This window comes from Arabidopsis thaliana, chromosome 2, assembly GCF_000001735.4.
Source record: "Arabidopsis thaliana chromosome 2, partial sequence".
In the NCBI taxonomy this organism is placed as follows: domain Eukaryota; kingdom Viridiplantae; phylum Streptophyta; class Magnoliopsida; order Brassicales; family Brassicaceae; genus Arabidopsis; species Arabidopsis thaliana.
This window is the reverse complement of record NC_003071.7, coordinates 1,491,950-1,510,387: the sequence shown is the minus strand read 5'-3', so window position 1 is coordinate 1,510,387 and position 18,438 is coordinate 1,491,950. Positions and strand designations below refer to the sequence as shown.

Here is an 18,438-nt window from a genome sequence, read left to right as displayed (position 1 = left end):
CCAGATGAGGAGGAATCAACAATCAAGGAAAATGCGGCTGCTCCTGTTGTGCCCTAACGAGTGACCCGTTCAACCCGTGCAAGATCTAGTAACGTGTGAAAACTATTCGTGTAACTTCTCCGGATTTGTATTTTGATTTCTTGTACTTTGACTTTGTTTTAGGATTTCGCAAGTACTCGTAAAACTATGTTTGGATTCAATTAATCTATTAGGATGTTTTATGATATTGTTAACTGAAATACGGGAAATACCTCGTACTATTACTACTAGGAGATATACTGGAAATATCAAACTGAACAACCATAGTATTACCAATCAAAGAGAAGTCTTACAATCGAAGAGAAAGTCTTACAAAGCATACTGAAAGTCTTACAAAGCATAGGGAAAGTCTTACAAGCAAATTAACAATAAGATTAAGGAACAATAGGATAACACATTACTTCTTTGGATCCATAGGATTACAGAATACCACTTTGCTCAGTTCACAATCTCTGCACGGTGGGCTTTCAATTCTTTTTGCATTTCTTCTATGAGATACTCATGACTTAGAACTTTCTTCCGATTGTAATCAACACTCTCCCTTAAGCTACTCACCTCTTCTTCCATAGCCTTATCCCAAAGTTTACGGATGTGCATACAATCAGTTCTATCATCCTACAAAGTACCAAATATTTATCAAATATAGATCTAGATCTACAAAAACTAGAAAAACTTGTGCAGTATTACTTGTTCTAGGCAGTATTACCAAAACGGGAAATACTCTGAAATACCAAATATATCTAGATCTAGATCTACACAAACTTGAAAAACTTGTGCTCTACATCAACATACCTTAAACTTCTCGCATTGATAGTATCTCTTTTCATCCTTTCGAGTCTCGACAATGCTACCACCACATGGACAAAACTTAGGAATCCCTTCCATCATCGCAACCATTTCCATTTGCTCAATGGCTCTCTTCGCCACTTTCATATCATCGTAGTAGGGGTCTCTCTCACACAGTCTATCCATGGTAGAAAGATGAAAGAAAGATGAGAGATGTGAGAAAATTCGAGTCGAAGAGAGAGATGAGAGATGTGGGAGAAGAGAGATGAGAGATGAAAGAAAGTTGTAAGAAGAGATCGAAAAAGAAAGAGGAAAAAGAAAAAAGTGAAATTTTTGGTTTTGGAGGGAATCTCAAAATTTGTTAGGCGCCAAAGATTTTGGGGAAAAACCAAAAAAAATAATTCCCCACGTGTGTGCCGTTTTTTGGAGATTTTTGACATGTGCGCAGCCTTTTTACAGCATAGTATTTCCTAAGGTTTTGGTAGTGCCAATTTCTCAAATAGTATTACTTTCCATGTTTTTCATGTTTAGCAGTATTTCCTATATTTACAATTTGTTTATTTAGTAGTACACTGGATGGAACTTTATAAATATAGAGGTTTAAATATTTTGTGCAATTATAAATTAAATATGTGTAGCAATATGAATTTTTCATTTTAAGTTGGTGATAATATTAAAAGTGAGCTTAAAAGTATAAGTGATATGTTGTATTGAATCTATTAAAGATAAGTTAAAAAATTTAATATTAAAATTTCTAACTTAATTAAGTATAAATGATTAATAATACATTTTTATCTGTTAATAACTCACTGTATTCATTTTCATTGAGTTTTGAGGTAAACAAATTCGAACTCCATAACACCAACGTAGTATTAACAGTAGTACTAATATGACCACAAATTCGATAGAAACAGACATGATATTACTTGTTATAACCAGTATTACAAAAAAACAATAGAAACAGACATAGTATTACAGAAGGGGAAATACAGTATTACATAGTAAGTCCATACCATAAAAACAACAAATCACTGTAGAAACAAAGTAAAAAACTCAGATAGGCGTATTCCCAAATAATAACCATTGACACGATTGCCTTGGACGCCTTTTGTTTTGCGTCCTTTGTCGTTTTGGCCGCTTTTCCCCGGTTGATGGAAACCTTAGCATTTTTTTCCTTCCTTTCTTCGGTTTTTTAGACAGCGGAACTATCTTCAACGCCTTTACTTCATCTGGTACTTCCCACTGCGACCTATCCGGAACAAGATAAATAGTCCTATAATAGGCTAATGCCCACAACTCCGCCCAATAATATTTTGTAACCAAATCATGTAACTCCAAACCTCTTCTCCGATCTTCATCATCCATAATGTTAATGAAAGCGGCTAATGCATGAATACAAGGATATTTTTGGATATCGAAAACCTTGCAACTACAAGTTTTCAAAAGCAAGCTCACCGTATAATCTATTCCTTTGTCGCATGTGACTACATATTCACGCTCGAATGAGTTTAGCTCCACCACTTTCAGCTTCTCGGCAAAAACCCACAAATCATGCAAATAATTCTCGACCAAAGGCACCATCTTATTTTCTAAGGATCCAGACGCGGCTTCCATCCGATGTTCATTAAACCACCCGGAAATGTTTTTGATGATCGCATCAAGCATTGGTATTAACGAGTATTTCCTTGCGTTTTTAAACACATTGTTCAAAGATTCCACACAATTGCTTGTGTCTAAGTTGTATCTTTCTCCGGGAAAACAACACCTTGTCCATTTTTCTTTCACGGTTGTATCCTCTAAATACTTGGTCGCCTTAGGATATCTCAACTTAAACCCGTCATACGCTCGGTTGAAGTCCGCCACGACGTAGACCCGACTTAACTTCTGAAACTTCCATGCGAGTACGTCTCGGTTGGTGTGAGTAGCATGACCTTTCACATTTTGGGACAAATGCCAAATACAATACCCGTGATGAGCGGCGGTATACACGTTCTGTATGGCCTTTATGAGGCTTGCATTTCTCCGTCATGAAAACCAATTCTGAAGTATCGGGTACAACCGTTTTTAGCTTCTCGAAAAACCACTCCCAACTAGCATCATTCTCACCGTCGAGTACGGCAAACGCTATGATGTAATGGTGACGGTTAGGATCTTGAGCCGACGCAAACACTAGCACTCCGCCATATCCGTTCTTCAAATGTGTTACATCCACAATTAAAACTTTCCTCATCACTCTAAAACCTTCAATGCTAGCTCCCAAAGCTACGAATACGTACTGAAATTTATCATTCTTATCCAATTTCAGATAAGTAATTGTACCATCATTTACCTTCTTCAACATGTATAGATAACAATTGATATCCTTGTAGCTTTCTTCCGGGCTACCTTTTAAATCATAAATCGCATGATATTTCCCCCTTAGCGCTGTCGAGTATGATACTTTCATACCTAATTTCGTCTGAACTAGCTCCATGATAATTCTTGGAACCGGAGTTTCCAACTGTCCCGGAAAATGATCATGAAGGAGAGCTGCGACTAATTGTGGGTTGCCTTTTCTTTTCCTGAGCCTACTACTACTTTTACTTAGCCGAGTGCAACTATGCATCTTATTGTACCTTCTAATCGAGAATATATCAGTATTACTGATATTGGACGCTCGTAAACGCCAAGAACAGCTCTCTTTGGCACACTTTAGGACATAGCGCTCCTTATCCGACTTCTTAATCACATAACCAAAACTGTTAGCAAATGCAGCTCTATCCACCACCTCGTGCAATGCCGCCTTGTTTGGAAATTCTTGACGTAAGGTCAACCCAATTCCGTCTTCCCATTCTTTTTAAACATACCCGGTTCTACAGCAGGTGGCGACTCAACATACTGTTCCCCCCTATCAGAATTATCCATAGACTCATCATAGCGTGTTTTATCTTCTTGAGTCCCGTGATCCTCCACTATTGCCTCAAGTTGATGTTGAGTCCTGTGATCCTCCACTATTGCCTCAAGTTGATGTTGAGTTCTTTGTTCCTCTTCTAATAAGACGATGAGTGCACCATCATCCACTCTCATTTCATCCTCCTCTGAATTCAACTCCGTATAGTTCTTACCAACAGAACTTTTACCAACTCTAGACAATTGCTCGAGCAATTGCTCCGGCTCGGGCGGTTTAGAGATCTCCTCCACAACCAAAACACTTTTCCGATTATTTTTTGCGGATGTTACATAAACAAAGACATCCTCATCATCACAAACGTTCATTTCTTCCTCTACTCCGAACAACCGTGGATTGTACCTCATATGCAATTTTACCTTATTTGCATCTAATCCAAGCTTCGTCATTATCCTATCTTCTAACATTGAGAAAGTAATCTTCTCCCCTAATGTCTTCATCATCACATTATACATGCGACCTTGGAATTTAAAATATATGATCACGTTCTCTTTCATTGTAACCTGCCAAAACAATACACATACTCAGTCAATATTACTAGTATTACCGATTCTAGTACATTTTCAGTAATACTAGTACTAATTCTGAAATATTACATGTGTGAGTAATACTATTACATATATGAAATACTACGTGTCTAAGTAATACTGGTGCTATTAAAACATATTATCTATATAAATAACGGTACTACTATAGCTAGTTCGACCAGTATTATTTTCGCGACAAGAACAAATATTCGATTTGAGTTCAATTTAGTATGAATCAGCATGTGAAATCAATTGCTTACCCATTAACAGACCAAATGAAGCCTAAATCTATACTTAAACTTCTAATGTAGGTGCTAAAACACAATAACCCAAATCTAATTGGATTGAATCTCAAAATCTTCAAAATATGTAATTCAAAGCTTTTGAAGCTCTCTCCATACCTGGACTTAGTAGATTGATGCAGCTTGCAGGAGGAGAAAAACGACAATGCGGCTCGCCGGAGCTCGCCGGAGGAAGAAGCCCGAAGAAGAAAACGAGCTCGCGCTCGAGGTTCGTTTTTTTTTTTGTTTTCAGTTTTTGTTTTTTTTTTCAAAATGTTTTCAGAATATTAATTATTCATTCAAAATAAAATATAGGGGTAAATTCGTCTTAACACAATTCATTAACTCAAAGTTGATATGAAGACTCTAAAGTGGTTTTGCAGATTATTTGTTCCACAAAGGGGACACAAGAGATGATCACTCTCCAAAATCGCTAATCTTCAGAAATAAAAAACAATTAGTTTCCTTCTGAAATAACTTCGGTTATACTTTGGTTAACCGAACCGAACCGAAAATTGTGAAGAACCGAAATTACTCATGAGAGATGAGTTAGGTTTTGTGAAATGGTCTGGAACCAAACCAAGTCACACTCTCTCAGTCTCACCTAGTCTAGAAAGAAACCGAAGTAGCAACACTCACGTGGGCGAAGTTTTTGTGTGGACAAACAACAATATTGGATATGCAGACGTTTGCTTCGGAAGTGTTTGTTTCATGCTTGCCCATTTTTGCCTTCAAAAGATGACAATTAACACAACCAAAAATAAACAATATGACAATGGAAGTAGTTGAACAAAGATGCCGATACATACGCCCCCATTTTATTTTGTCATTTTTAGATAACCATCTTCTTTTTGTTATCTATAACACAATTATCAATTAGTTAGGACTTATGAGTCATAATTAGTACTTTTTCATCAAAATTTAGTCTTATCTTTCCCAAAAAAATCTAAATTTAGTCTTAATTATTAAGGGCATCTTCAACCCTACTATATTTTAGAGTAAAAATTCTAAATTATTCTCCAACCCTACTCTATATTAAACTTTAAAATAGAGATTTATCTATAATTGCTCTCTATATATAGAGTAACTCTATTCTTTATTCTATTTTAGAGTTGAATTTTTTTATTTATACTTTGATCCACAAATTTAAACTTTTTATTTAATACTTATTATCATTTCACGAACAACAATTACAACATATAGTTTTATAAAAATTAACAAGCAAAGAAATACTAAAATTAAAATAAACAACATAAGAAAACTAAAACATAAAACTAGTAATTTAATATTCTGGTAAATTGGTTGTAGATCCGCCAAGATAATTAAAATATTGTCCAAATGAAGTAGATGGAGGAAGAGTTTCTTGATCTTGATATTGTTGTTGGACACATCATTTTTGTAAAATCTGTGCTTGTTCAGTCTCAAAATATGTTCGAACATTTGGGTTTTGAAAGAAATTCAAATCATAAAATATTTTTTTTTTCTTCTTTTATTTGATCATATGTGGGAAAAATACTCTAATGGTGTTGTTTAAAATAAAATTTGTAATGTTTTATTATTGTCATATGATGTAATGTTTTTTATATATAATTAGTGTTTAATTTAAATAATATCATATTGTATGAGAATTTTGCAAAACTATAATATATATGATCAAATTGTAAATTATATAATTAAAAAGTACTAGTATATAAAATATAAATATAATATTGTTAAGAATATTCTTTTTTATAGTAGAAAATAGAAAAATACATTAGAATTACCCTATTTTATAGTAAGATATAGAGCTACAAATTGGAGATGGTCTAACCCAACAAAATTAGTGTTACTTTAGTAGTTCTTTATTTATTTCACATGGCTAATTATTTTCTTATAGTTCATTAAAGAGTACTTTATTTTGTTAAACTTTAATTAAAGAGTACTTTATTTTTGTAATTAATATATATGAACTGGAAAATAATTAGCCATAAAGATCATATGATCCAATCTATGCCATTAAAATGCTCTGACAGGTTCCGACTTGTTTCTCTTGTCAACGCCCAAATTCGACTTTTTTTTTGTTTCCCTTAACAAACCAAATTTCACTGTTTCATTCTTTTACGCGTCGAGAGTCTCCTCCATGAGAAGCAAATTCTCAGCTTCTTCCGATGATCTAGCTTCACTTAGATCTCATGTAAGTTTGTTTATCTCCCGATCTGATTTTCTGTCTCTCTAACGTTGTTGTTGATTGATCATGAGATTTTGCATTTACCCAATTCGTTTCAGGAACTGATTTGGCGAGTTTGATGATAAAGTTTGTATTTTTCTTTGTGGGTTGATTTCAAATTGTGAGAAAGATTCAAGATTTTTTGTCGTCTCAATGATGCAGCAGCAAGATCGAATTGGTGATGAAACAGATCTTGAGTCTTTCACAAGTAGTGTTCCTAGTAGAGACGCTTCTCATAGGTTTAGTTCTCATCAGTTCTCAGGAATGGTTAGACAAAGAGCTTATATATTTGATGGTGATGGTAAATACTATAACAAAGAATGGGATCTTGCTGAAGGAACAGGGAAAGAGTTTTGTTGGTATCATGTTGAATTACCTAAAGGAAATCAGAAGCTTTCTCAATCTGCTCAGCATTTGATTGATGCTTTATGCCCACCATTGAAGCTTCAGGACATTCTTGCTCTTGCTAGTAATGGACCCTTTTGTGGGCATGTTGATGGAGCGCTTGTCTTTAGAGTTAATTCTCCTGGTCCTGCTTCTAGTAGTAATACGTTTAAGATTGCTGCGAGGATTACTGAGAACTCTGTGATCACTGTTTCTTTAGGACGAGTTCCTAGGTTAGGTTTCTCGCCTATGGGTCAATCGCTTCTCTCGGAAGTTCCTAGTGTGATTGAGGAGCATGTTCTTGAGTTCTTGTTGAAAATGAACCATTCTGAGGAAGCTGATAACCCTGTGCCAACTTCTGTTTCGAATCTTGTTGTGCATATTATTGACACACATGTTGATCGACTTCAAGATGTTGTTACTGAACTTGAGATCGAATTGGATGGGGTGGAGCTAGAAATGGATAGAGGTTAGCTAGCACTCTCTTCTTCAAAAGCTCTATATTTGTCACTAAAACCTTAAATGACTCGGATTTAAACATGCATTTGCCATTGTTTTGTGCACCATTTGATTATTTCTTTTCAAGTCTATGAACATTTGCAGCTTTATTTCAGAAGGTTTTGTATAGTTGTTTTTTTGGCTTTATATGTATCATCATTATTGACAATAGGTGGATTTGCTATGAAGAAAAAGATGTTGGATGATAGAAGGTTCCCGAAATTGCATCTCAACTTGCAGCGTCTATTGCAGGTAGAGCTATCACTACTAAGCCTTAAGCTTTCTTCAGAACATTGTTGTTCGTGATTTCATATCTTTGCAGCAACATTTTTGTTCTTTTAAGAACATCCTGGTTTGTGATTTAAAAGACTCTGGCTTCATTTTGTGTTTCTACTCTTAGTTAAACATTTGCACGAATCTCAGGTGATTGCGCATGGAGAACAAGTATTTCCAAGAGTGAAAGAAAAATGTTCCACGAAGCCTTGGTTTCTGGCAGAAGACATCCACTCGTTGGAAGAGTTGATTGGGAGGTTAAGACGTTTAAAAGAGAATGTAGGCTTCATTGCGAACCGTGTGACTGCAATCCAAGCTGGGTTGGATAGCTGGCAAGCCGAACAAATCAACCGAAAGCTCTATTACCTCTCCTTTCTTTCCATCATATTCCTTCCTCTATCAATTATAACCGGAGGTAAACCAAAGCACCCAAAACCAATTCTCTGTTTCCATTTCGTCACGGAAGTAGTATCTTAACCTGTTGTTGTTAATGTGGCTAAATGGCCAGTTTTTGGGATGAATGTTGGAGGAGTACCTTGGACGGGACAAGACAAACCGGAGCTAAGAGACGGATTCAGAAATGTGATGTACATCTGTTTGATAATGCTGGTTCTAGTGTTGTGCTGCTTCGGCTTTCCAGCGTTATATAGTCGCATAGCGTCTTGGTGGGGAACGAGAGATATGAAAAGAAGTTGGTCTCTTAACAGAAGATCGTTTAAGAAGATACCAAACATAGTCCAAGAAAGAAAAGGCTACCTTAGGCTCTAAACCAAACACACTTCTCTCTGAGTACTTCATTTACTTTCTTTTCACCTTTCTTCATTTGCAGAGACATATATACTTCTGTCATACTCTTATGGAACTTTGGTTTCACATGTATTGTTGCTTAGATCTTGAGTAAGACTACAATGTACAGCTGCTATTCTTTTAATTCTTGGTTCTTTTTCATTTAGAGAGACTCTTGTAAGAGACAATTGTGTATCCTTTTTTGAGAAAGGCAACAAGAGATTGAATGGAGATTGTAAGTGGAGATCTTTCGAAATATCGAATGCTTGTTTTGTTTTTTCTCTCTTAAAGCTTTAACGCTCTCAAATTGACTTAAAGGGGAAATTAGGGGCATATTAGGGGATTCTTAGATTGTAAATGATTAAATTTAAATGTTAATTGAGCAATTTAGTTTAGAGGTGCTCTAAGCTATGAGATGCTCTTAAGCAAAACGCGGTGGTGACGTGACATGATTTGGTTGGTTGGGAGAATAATATTAATCAAGCTCTTATTTGGGATAAGGTAAAAATAAGAAATATTATGCGAGCATGTATAATACTTCACAATATGATCGTAGGAGACGAACGAGATGGGTACACTCAATTTGATGTCTCTGAATTCGTACAACCGGAATCAACTAGAAGTTCATAAGTTGATTTTACCTATTCTACAGATATGTCTTCAAATCTCGAGAATATGTTGGAAACTTGAACTCGAATTCGTAATCGACATGCAAATCATTAATTGAAATCTGATTTGGTTGAAACATATATGAAAAATATTTGGCATAAATCAATAGTTAAATTTTATGTTTCATGTATGTTTTTTTTATGTCATCAGTGTATCAAATATTATGAATTCAATAATGATTAAGTTTTTTTTTGTTTTTTGGTCAGAAAACATTTTTTTGTTATAAAATGTTACTCTCCATCAAATGAGGAATTGGTTATAAACGAAGAATACAAAGCCATCAAGGCTAATAAAAACGCTGCAACAGACGCCAAGCGAACGACACAAAAACAGTAGATAAATGGATAGGACGAAGCAATCCTAGCAATCGAGCAAACAACATCATCATAGAGCCTATCTTAGATTGTAAATGATTAAATTTAAATGTTAATTGAGCAATTTAGTTTAGAGGTGCTCTAAGATAGAAGGTGCTTTTAAGCAAAACGCGGTGGTGACGTGACATGATTTGGTTGGTTAAAAGATATGCAGATCATTAAATCACCTAGCATCTAAATAGCAAGCAAATAAGAACATGGATCATCAGGTTCTCTCTTTTCCAACTGCCACAAGAAATCACGAACAGCTAGTCAGATTTATTACATTAATTGTTTTTGTTCTTTATAATATGTTGAAGTCGTTTTGAAAAATAATAAGTCTTTAGAGACTTAGTCTTTGTAATTTAAAGGGACAACCTAAAAAATATATTATCGTCATCTTACTTGGATCAAGGGGTATGTATCCGAGATTTTGCAATAATTTGTTTAAGAAATTTAGTTAATTCTAGTGTTAAATCTTTCTCTTTTAGGCTATTAAGCATGAGTTCTTCAAGTGTTAACCCTATACCAAATGATTTTGAAGATATGAGTAAAAGTTTTGAAAACATCAAAACTGAATTGAAAACAATGAAGTTTGTGGCGAGCTTGAGAAATTTGCTATTGGTGATGAAGGCGAATTAGTTATTGTTGTTTTGGATGCCATTTAGACAGAATACATGAACTACATAAACTACATAAACTACAAGGTAACTTTAATCAAAATTAATCTATATCGATAAAAAAAATATATCTATAATCTGTGTCGTAGATGTACTTGATTTGTAGTATATTGAATAATATAGAATATAAAACAAAGTAGATATTTCAGTTAGAATTTTAATTTGAGTTTTTTGGTTTAGATAAAAAATTTCAAATATATAGTATATTTTCATTTGCTTACTTTACTTATCTTTTTAAATTGCATAGGCATGAAAGATTTCTAAATATGTTCATTTGGTACTTAGCTTAACTTAGATTAGATTGATGTCCAACGTTGCATCTCAACTGCCAAATTTTAATTTATTTTTCTGTTTTCTTAGATTTTGTGTGTTTTTGGTTCAATCTTTATATTTTATTTTCAAATTGTGTTATGAAACCAAAAACTAAAAAAGTATTCGTATATGGAATACAATGTCTGTATACATTTGATTTTAGTTAAATAAGTTTTTAAAATTCCATGAACTCATTTTTTAAGGATAATAAATATGAATACTCTCAATATAAAATAGACTTGTTTTAGAACTATGAGAGTTGTCAAATACTATATGAATTGAAAATTTGTATGTTAGCGTTATTTTTTAAAACATCAAAAAGAGCATGACACTAGTGGTAAACTATAGATATGTACTCTTCACCATAGCAACCTATTGTATAATATTGTTTTCTATCAATTTGGTCGTCAGTCTAAAGCACATACATGTTGAAAATATAACTCTGTTTTTTGTTTTGTCTAGAAAAAATATCTTTGCTCGTATAACTATTTTTATCGATGATTTTTAATATTTATTTTACGATCAATTCATAAAAATAATTAATGAATGTAAAATGAATTGACTATAAATGATCAAGAGTTGAGTTTTTGGCCATCAAAACATGCATTATAAATGTTCACATGTTGATCTTTCATTTTAGAGTTAACCTCGTTTAATTAAAAATATACATATTTTGTTTATTTTATTATTGTATGACATGACGCTTAAACTAAAGGAGGTGAATACAATGATTTACTCCCAAATATTAATCTTGATCAATGTAGGGATATTGACACAGATAAACAAAATGTTTTTTCGAAAAATAGCCCCATATTTTGAAACTTCTATAAATATCACCCCAGAGTTTTTAATTGGATATTAATAAATAATTAAAATGAAAACTAGAAAATAGAAACCCTAATTCTAATTCTTCTTCGACTCGACGATTCTCGATCTCCACTTTGACGATCGTCAGAAAATTCGATCGCCTCGGCCAGAATCTTGTTACCATTTCATGCATGTATGATTCCTCGACTCAACCCAATCGACCCAATCCAATCGACTTAACCCAATCTCGATTCCTTGTTGTTTCCCCTTCTTCAACCTAATTGACTCAATGTAAGCTTGGCTCCGCGGATCCTCCTCGATTCCTCGCTGAAACTTAGTTAAAATTTAAAGACTAATCTAAAAACATTTCTCAACAAAAAAAAGACGATAAAAATTGTAATATGTTGCCTTCTCCTCAAAAGAGGTGAGACCAAACTATTTTTTGATCATGGATTGGTGTAAAAGGTCCCGTTAACTTCCTACGATAACCCATCTTGACCTACCAATGGAAAAGAAAGCACAGGTTGCACCAAAATTAGCGAAATGGTACATACAAAATTTAATGGGAGGTTTATACAAAACAAAAATTAATAATTGCTGGTTTTTGGATGCTGATCGATTGACAACTTCCATATGACCAATATGTTTGAATGATTTTGTAAGCTTGAATTGGTTTAGAATCATACCATAGTTTTTTAGAATAACGATTAAATTTAACATCAAGTAATTTATAAATAAAACTGAATAGAGCTTCTCTACTAGGCACGACTATCGAGGCGGCTCTCCCGTTATTGTATTCCGACGTTGGCATAGATTTTGCTCCGGTGTCAGGATTTTTTTTGTTGAACAGAATATGTTGTATTTTGCAAATAAAAAAGAAAAAAGAAGAATATGTTGTACATTTCTTTGTCTAATTAATAATTTTAGAAAAAGAAGCAAAAATAAATAAAAACAATTTTTTGAATATTTTGTTGGTTAATGCTTTGTCAATACTTGTTAACGCTAGTCAATATCGGATTACCTGAATAAAATGTTCGTGATGTTGACCACATGTCATCATATAGTTGATATATGTGGGCATGTAATATATTTAGTTCGTGTAGTTGGTTGTGCATTTTTAAATTTAGCATGTGCGACCATATATTTAGTTATACTTCGTATAGCTGAGTATATTTTTTCCTCTAAATTATCATCTTCTTCTTTTTTGTGAAACAATAATGTAGATTCTACTAACATCAAACTTTTGCCCGGGAAACTATGATTGTTCTGAAAATTGTCTCGAAATTGAGCCAAATAATCATTACTATTTCACTCTGAGAATTTATAAATTATTTGGAAGTTGCTTCCCGAAAAGTTGGAATTTATATTTGTGAAGTCGACTCCCAATGTGACTTTGTTTTAGCCGGGAGATGTCATTCGGTGTTATACGGACTAGGGTGATGCTAGAATTTCTTGGTTTCATGAGAGTTCTGCATGGTTAAAGCCTATGCTCAAAGGAGTTTACCTCATGGTTTGTTCCCTTTTAAGAATCCATGTAACTTTTCTCTTTCTACATGATTTACTAGTTTTTAAATGTTGTGTATTTGCTTAGTAAATTCTTTTTTGAACGTGGTCTTGGCGATATAGGCTTGAAAAACTGAACCTAATTGTGCGTCTATTTTATTTTTTGAAGTTTTATATCCTTACTCATTTTTTCAATCTTCCAACAAAACTTGGGGTCTAGCCGTCTATGATCTAGGTTCTAGGTTTAAGGGTTTAGGGAAATTTTGATTGAGTCATTCCTTTTACTACATCTCGAGTCTTGCTAACTAATCTTAAACGATAAAAATCACATTTATTAATTACAAAAACTCATTACAAACATTCAATTTATTTATTAAAAAAAACACACACAAATAAAACAAAAGATAGATGGCTCATGCAGCCTAGCGAGCTTCAGGGGTATATTCAGTACCAAAGTTCGTGCTGACTTCTGTATATTGGATAGATCCCTTTGACTCCATGTTTTGACTCATTCCTCTCCTTGAGTTTTCTGATGCCAAACATTCATTTAATTCGATTACAACTTGAGACATGGTTGGTCTTCCAGTTGAAGAAGGATTTACACACGACATTGCTAGTTCAACTGCTCTCCAGACAGAACCAGCATCATAATCTCCACTAAATTTTGGATCTATAATGCTTTTGATGTCTCCTTTTGTAAGCATCACCCCAACCCATTCAGCTATATGTGGTTTTTCACGACTTTGGTTGATCACATGTTGGTTTGTGATGATCTCTAATAGTACGATTCCAAAGCTATAAACATCACTTTTCTCGTTCAACCAATTTGTTCGATAATATCTGCAAAATAGTTTCTTTATACCATTAGAAAAGCGAAAAAATGCAAAACAATATTGTATGAATTAAGCGATGAAAGACGAGAGCCAATAATATTGATCTCCAAACTAATTAATAAATTACCAAACTGGTAAGCTACAAACATATAACACTTACTCTGGATCAAGGTACCCAGGAGTTCCAGCAACAACTGTGTCCACACGGGTTTCTCCTTCAAGAGGAAAAGATCTCGAAAGACCGAAATCAGCAAGCTTGGCCTGAAAATGTTCATCCAACAATATATTTGTGGTTTTGACATCTCTATGTACCATTGGTGGTTTGCATCCATTATGCAAGTATTCCAGCCCTATATAGTAAATTTTATTTTCATCAAGGCTTAAGCAAAGAACAAGAGGAAATCAAGAAAATATGTATGTCAAAACTCATTAAACCTTGCGCGGACTCGGCCACTATCTTTAGTCTAGTTTTCCAGTCCAAAATAGATACACCTTGGTTTCCTACAGTTAATTCGAGATACAAATATGAAAAAAAAAAAAAACAAGAAACAAACGTGATATTAGTAGAAACTCTTTAATTATACTTACCTAACATATGTTCTTTAAGATCTCCTTTAGCCATGTACTCGTAGATGAGAGATAAATTTTCTCCTTCATCACAATATCCAACGAGGCCAACCAAATTTTTATGGTGAACTCTGAGAAGGAGTTCTACCTGAAAGGGTAGAAAGAATTTCAACTCAAGATTTAACAAATCACATCTTATTGAACATTGATTTTTCTACAAATTTGTAATCTAAAATTGTTGTATAAAGTACCTCTGCTTTGAATTCTTTATACCCTTGAGATGATGAGGGTGATAACATTTTAACGGCTACTTGTTCAGCATCATTCACAGTTCCATGATAGACCATTCCAAACCCTCCTTTACCAAGGATTTTCTCAAAATTATTTGTCATCTTTACAACTTCCGAATAAGTAAATCTTCTGTTTTTCGTCGTTATTGTCGGGTCTAATGATCTAGATGTTCTAGAAACTGATACATGCATAGATGATGATGGTAAGACATAAGCAAAATATTGAGAATTTTCATATTTATATTGCGAATATGTTGCAATGTTTATATGAAATGGATAAGTTTTCGTATATACCTTCATTGCGTGGTGTTTTTCTTTTTCTAAACACCAAAAAAAGAGCTAATGCAGATCCAAGAACTACTACAAGTGCAATTGATACCACAACCAATACTACAACATTCTTTTTCTTGGCACCTCCATTTCCGTCTTTGCTTACACATGATCCATCCGGACAATTAAGATAAATATTTCCTTCAAGACTGAGGGTTACTCGTGTTATTTCGGATAACTTAACACATGTAATTCTTTTATATATTCATCTAAATGGTATGATAAAATAATTACTTTAACTTAAGTCCTTTCTTCTGGAGAAGGGTTTGAGGAACAGAACCACTAAGATTATTCCCACTTAAGTTTCTGTTAAATTACCAAGTCAGAAAAATAAGAAAGTCAAAGGCAAGCTTGTAATGGAGGAAACTAAATGAAAAAAAAAAACAATTTTTATCATCTCAAAAGAGACTTACATGACTAAGAGTGATTTTAAGCCAGCAAGAAACTCGGGTACTCCTCCTGTCAAATTGTTATTTGACAAGTCCCTAATTAAGCATTTGTAAATACAAAATATGTTATACGTAATATGTAATTTTTGTACCTAGAGATAACAAATTGTTTTCTCTATTCTCAGCTGCGAACTTTAAAATACTTACAAATTTTGCAGGTGGGTTAGGTTTTGAATGGCAGATGCAATGATCCCCGTTAAATGACTTGATGATAGGTTTCTACATATATGTTCATGAAAATTCATGTCATATAAAAATCTTTTCAATGATGATGATATGATGTGAGAAGTAAAACGATAATTTAATGACTGATCTTACAAAAAAGTTATTGTAGGTGGTGTGGAAATATACGAGTTGTTGCAGTTTAAGCCATCCCACATAAACCGTTTAGGAACACATGGATCTCCTTGCCAGCTAGTTTTACTCACTCCATAAGTATTTTGGATATTCTTGATAGCAATAACTAGAAATAAGTTCATAAACATGCATGATATATAAGAAATCAGCACAAAACAAAACCAATAATTCATATAGATAATATTTTGAAATGACATACCATCATCTTGATTTGTTTCCAATTCGGGGAAATCGATCACGGTGAAAACCTCGAGGGCACTACAAAGCGGAGGAAGAGTAGACTTTGACGTTTTTAATAACTCTATGATGCATTGCCCTCCTTCACATATTTGTGGTTTAATAAAGTATATAGTTCCTGTGGCGAACGTTTTAGGTCTATACCGTTCCAAGGCAAGGTTTCCATTCAACATCATGTCGAATTCTCGGGTTTCATTGGCCTGTAGAGTCTGAATATCGGCGAAGTGCATGTAACTATAAAATTTGGCCGTAGAAGGAATCAATGACCAGGTGAAGTTGAAGGGCGCATTTTTACTTATGGGTGTTGAGGCTGAAGCCATTACAAATTTTGGTGGATCATAACCATTTGAACTGTTAACATTGAGATTTGTAGTCAATTCTGTCCACGCATCCTCATCAAAGAACGGATACCAATGACGATCGTTGACATCATTCGGGTACCTGACACATTAATTTATGTATTAGAAACAGATATTACTTATTATGTACATTGTAACCAAAACTGAACTTGATTAATATAAAGACATGATTGATACCGTATTATTCTCCTTGAAGTGCTGAAATAATTCCGAAATAAGTATTTCAGCGAGCCACTTTGAGTATTGTAAGTATCGTTTATAAGTGGTCGCAGCTCTAAGCTATTAATAATAGGTATACTCTCGCCTGTCTTAATAAGACAAACCTGGAGTACCTTAGATTTGGTACTGTGGATGATTTCTTCTGTGGTCACTCCGTTCATTAAATATACAGCTGTGTTCACGTTTGCCCATAGATTAGGACCAAGGTAAAGGTCAAACTCGAGTTCTTTATTAAGACCATCGTAGTTACCATACACGAAACTGGCTCTGATCAGGTAGTTTGTGCCGAGCGTGACGTTCAAGGTATAACAGTTTCGGACTCCTTCGGGGAAGTACCTAAGCTGTAAAATTGGTTTGTTGTAGGTTGACTCCAATTCCTTATCGATTGTACCAGTTTTACCGCTCTGCACGAAATCATTGTCCGTTGTGTATGTTAAGTCGGTTGCAGCATCGACGTAAGGAGGTTCATTGGGGGATAACCCACAATCTAAACTGATGAATCCTAGTAAGAAATATGAATTGTAACGTACATAACAACGTAATTAAATGTATTAAAAACAAACAAAAAAATGTGTATGTAGCTAGTAGATATATACCTTCTTGATTTCCAGCTTCAACGACATGTAAAAGACCAAACGTGATGAAGAATAACACACATAAGAGAATTGCTTGAGGATGTGTTTTCATTTTTCTTCTTTGGTACAACCGTACAAAGGAGATTGACATGTATAAATACGTGTAACGCTTTTGAGATTTATATGCAATGGACATTAGAGGAAACAAGTTAGCACGATGTTATATTTGCACGTTCAACTTGTGCAAAAAATAGAACTCCATGAAAATGTACAAACCGTACATTTAAAGGAAATTGACATGTACAAATACATAGAAAACTATTGAGAGATATATATGCAATGGACAATGGGAAACAAGTTAGCACGACGTTATATTTGCAAGTTTAACTTGTGAAAAAAATAGAGTCAGCGAGCTCTCAAACCAATATAAGTAATAATAAGTGTGTTTTGATTAAAATTTATAACAAATACAAACATCTAATAATCGCTCCTTGCTCTTTTAAATGACTAGCTTATTGTTGTGGTCCTGATTCTCGAATGCCAACTAGCAGAGACGGATTAGATAGCCAATCACCTGGTTTAGTGAATTAAATTCAGAATTAACCACAATAAATTTTCTCTTACAATATGCCTTATACAATATTTGAAAAGTCAGAGAGCGAGAAAATTATACTTTTCATATGTGTCAACGCTAAATCATTCTTACAACATGTCAGAAATTACATCAGCTGCCATTACTAAAAATAAAGTATTTATTACTAAAATAAATATATTTCAGAGACTTATTACTTATATAGTAACTAAAGAAAATCTTCTACAATTGTTTCATAAATCATACTAAATATATTTAGTCAGTGTCGATTTCAGATGTTTTGAATAGTTGATTCGGAATGCAAGGGTCGAGAATGAAATTTGGTATCGTCTGATTTGGAAGGGTTATGAGATTATGAGGGATGGTTTGTGCTTGAAGATAAATTTATGAAATTATGTGTCTTCAGATTGTTTGGTTTATTGTTCTGCTAATTTTACTTTGTTATCTAAAAATTGTGGATGCCCATTTGAACATGGACGGACTAAATCATAACCCATTGAAAAAATTTCAGTACGGACAGTCCATATGGATGCAAGCAGTCCTAATTGGTAGCTCTATTAAAATGAACAAGTATTGAAA

General features: G+C 33.9%; 2 protein-coding genes and 2 pseudogenes across 5 annotated transcripts; 1 reads left to right on the top strand and 3 right to left on the bottom strand.

Annotated features, from left to right (window-relative positions):
* Positions 1–477: 477 nt before the first annotated feature.
* On the bottom strand, positions 478–1,011 carry AT2G04320 (annotated as a pseudogene; the record flags this gene model as incomplete). Its single annotated transcript has 2 exons — positions 478–654; positions 832–1,011.
* An 867-nt stretch (positions 1,012–1,878) lies between these two features.
* Positions 1,879–4,269, bottom strand: AT2G04310 (annotated as a pseudogene; the record flags this gene model as incomplete). Its single annotated transcript has 1 exon — positions 1,879–4,269.
* A 2,291-nt stretch (positions 4,270–6,560) lies between these two features.
* On the top strand, positions 6,561–9,016 carry AT2G04305 (Magnesium transporter CorA-like family protein). The gene is made up of 5 exons (NM_126463.4): positions 6,561–6,753; positions 6,846–7,639; positions 7,841–7,920; positions 8,092–8,356; positions 8,450–9,016. The coding sequence occupies exons 2-5, from the start codon at positions 6,940–6,942 to the stop codon at positions 8,707–8,709; spliced, it is 1,305 nt and encodes a 434-aa protein (NP_178511.2). The 5' UTR covers positions 6,561–6,753; positions 6,846–6,939; the 3' UTR covers positions 8,710–9,016.
* A 4,355-nt stretch (positions 9,017–13,371) lies between these two features.
* On the bottom strand, positions 13,372–17,379 carry AT2G04300 (Leucine-rich repeat protein kinase family protein; the record flags this gene model as incomplete). 2 transcript variants are annotated; one of them, NM_126462.1, is made up of 14 exons in its annotated part: positions 13,372–13,891; positions 14,045–14,234; positions 14,320–14,385; positions 14,473–14,599; positions 14,703–14,920; positions 15,036–15,220; positions 15,306–15,377; positions 15,485–15,556; positions 15,668–15,739; positions 15,839–15,983; positions 16,077–16,135; positions 16,259–16,555; positions 16,651–17,194; positions 17,289–17,379. In NM_126462.1, 14 exons carry the CDS (start codon positions 17,377–17,379, stop codon positions 13,474–13,476), a joined length of 2,556 nt encoding a protein of 851 aa, NP_178510.1. The 2 variants fall into 2 exon arrangements, with proteins under 2 accessions (NP_178510.1, NP_001324680.1); NM_001335227.1 differs by having other exon boundaries at positions 13,474–13,891; positions 16,077–16,555.
* Positions 17,380–18,438: the final 1,059 nt, after the last annotated feature.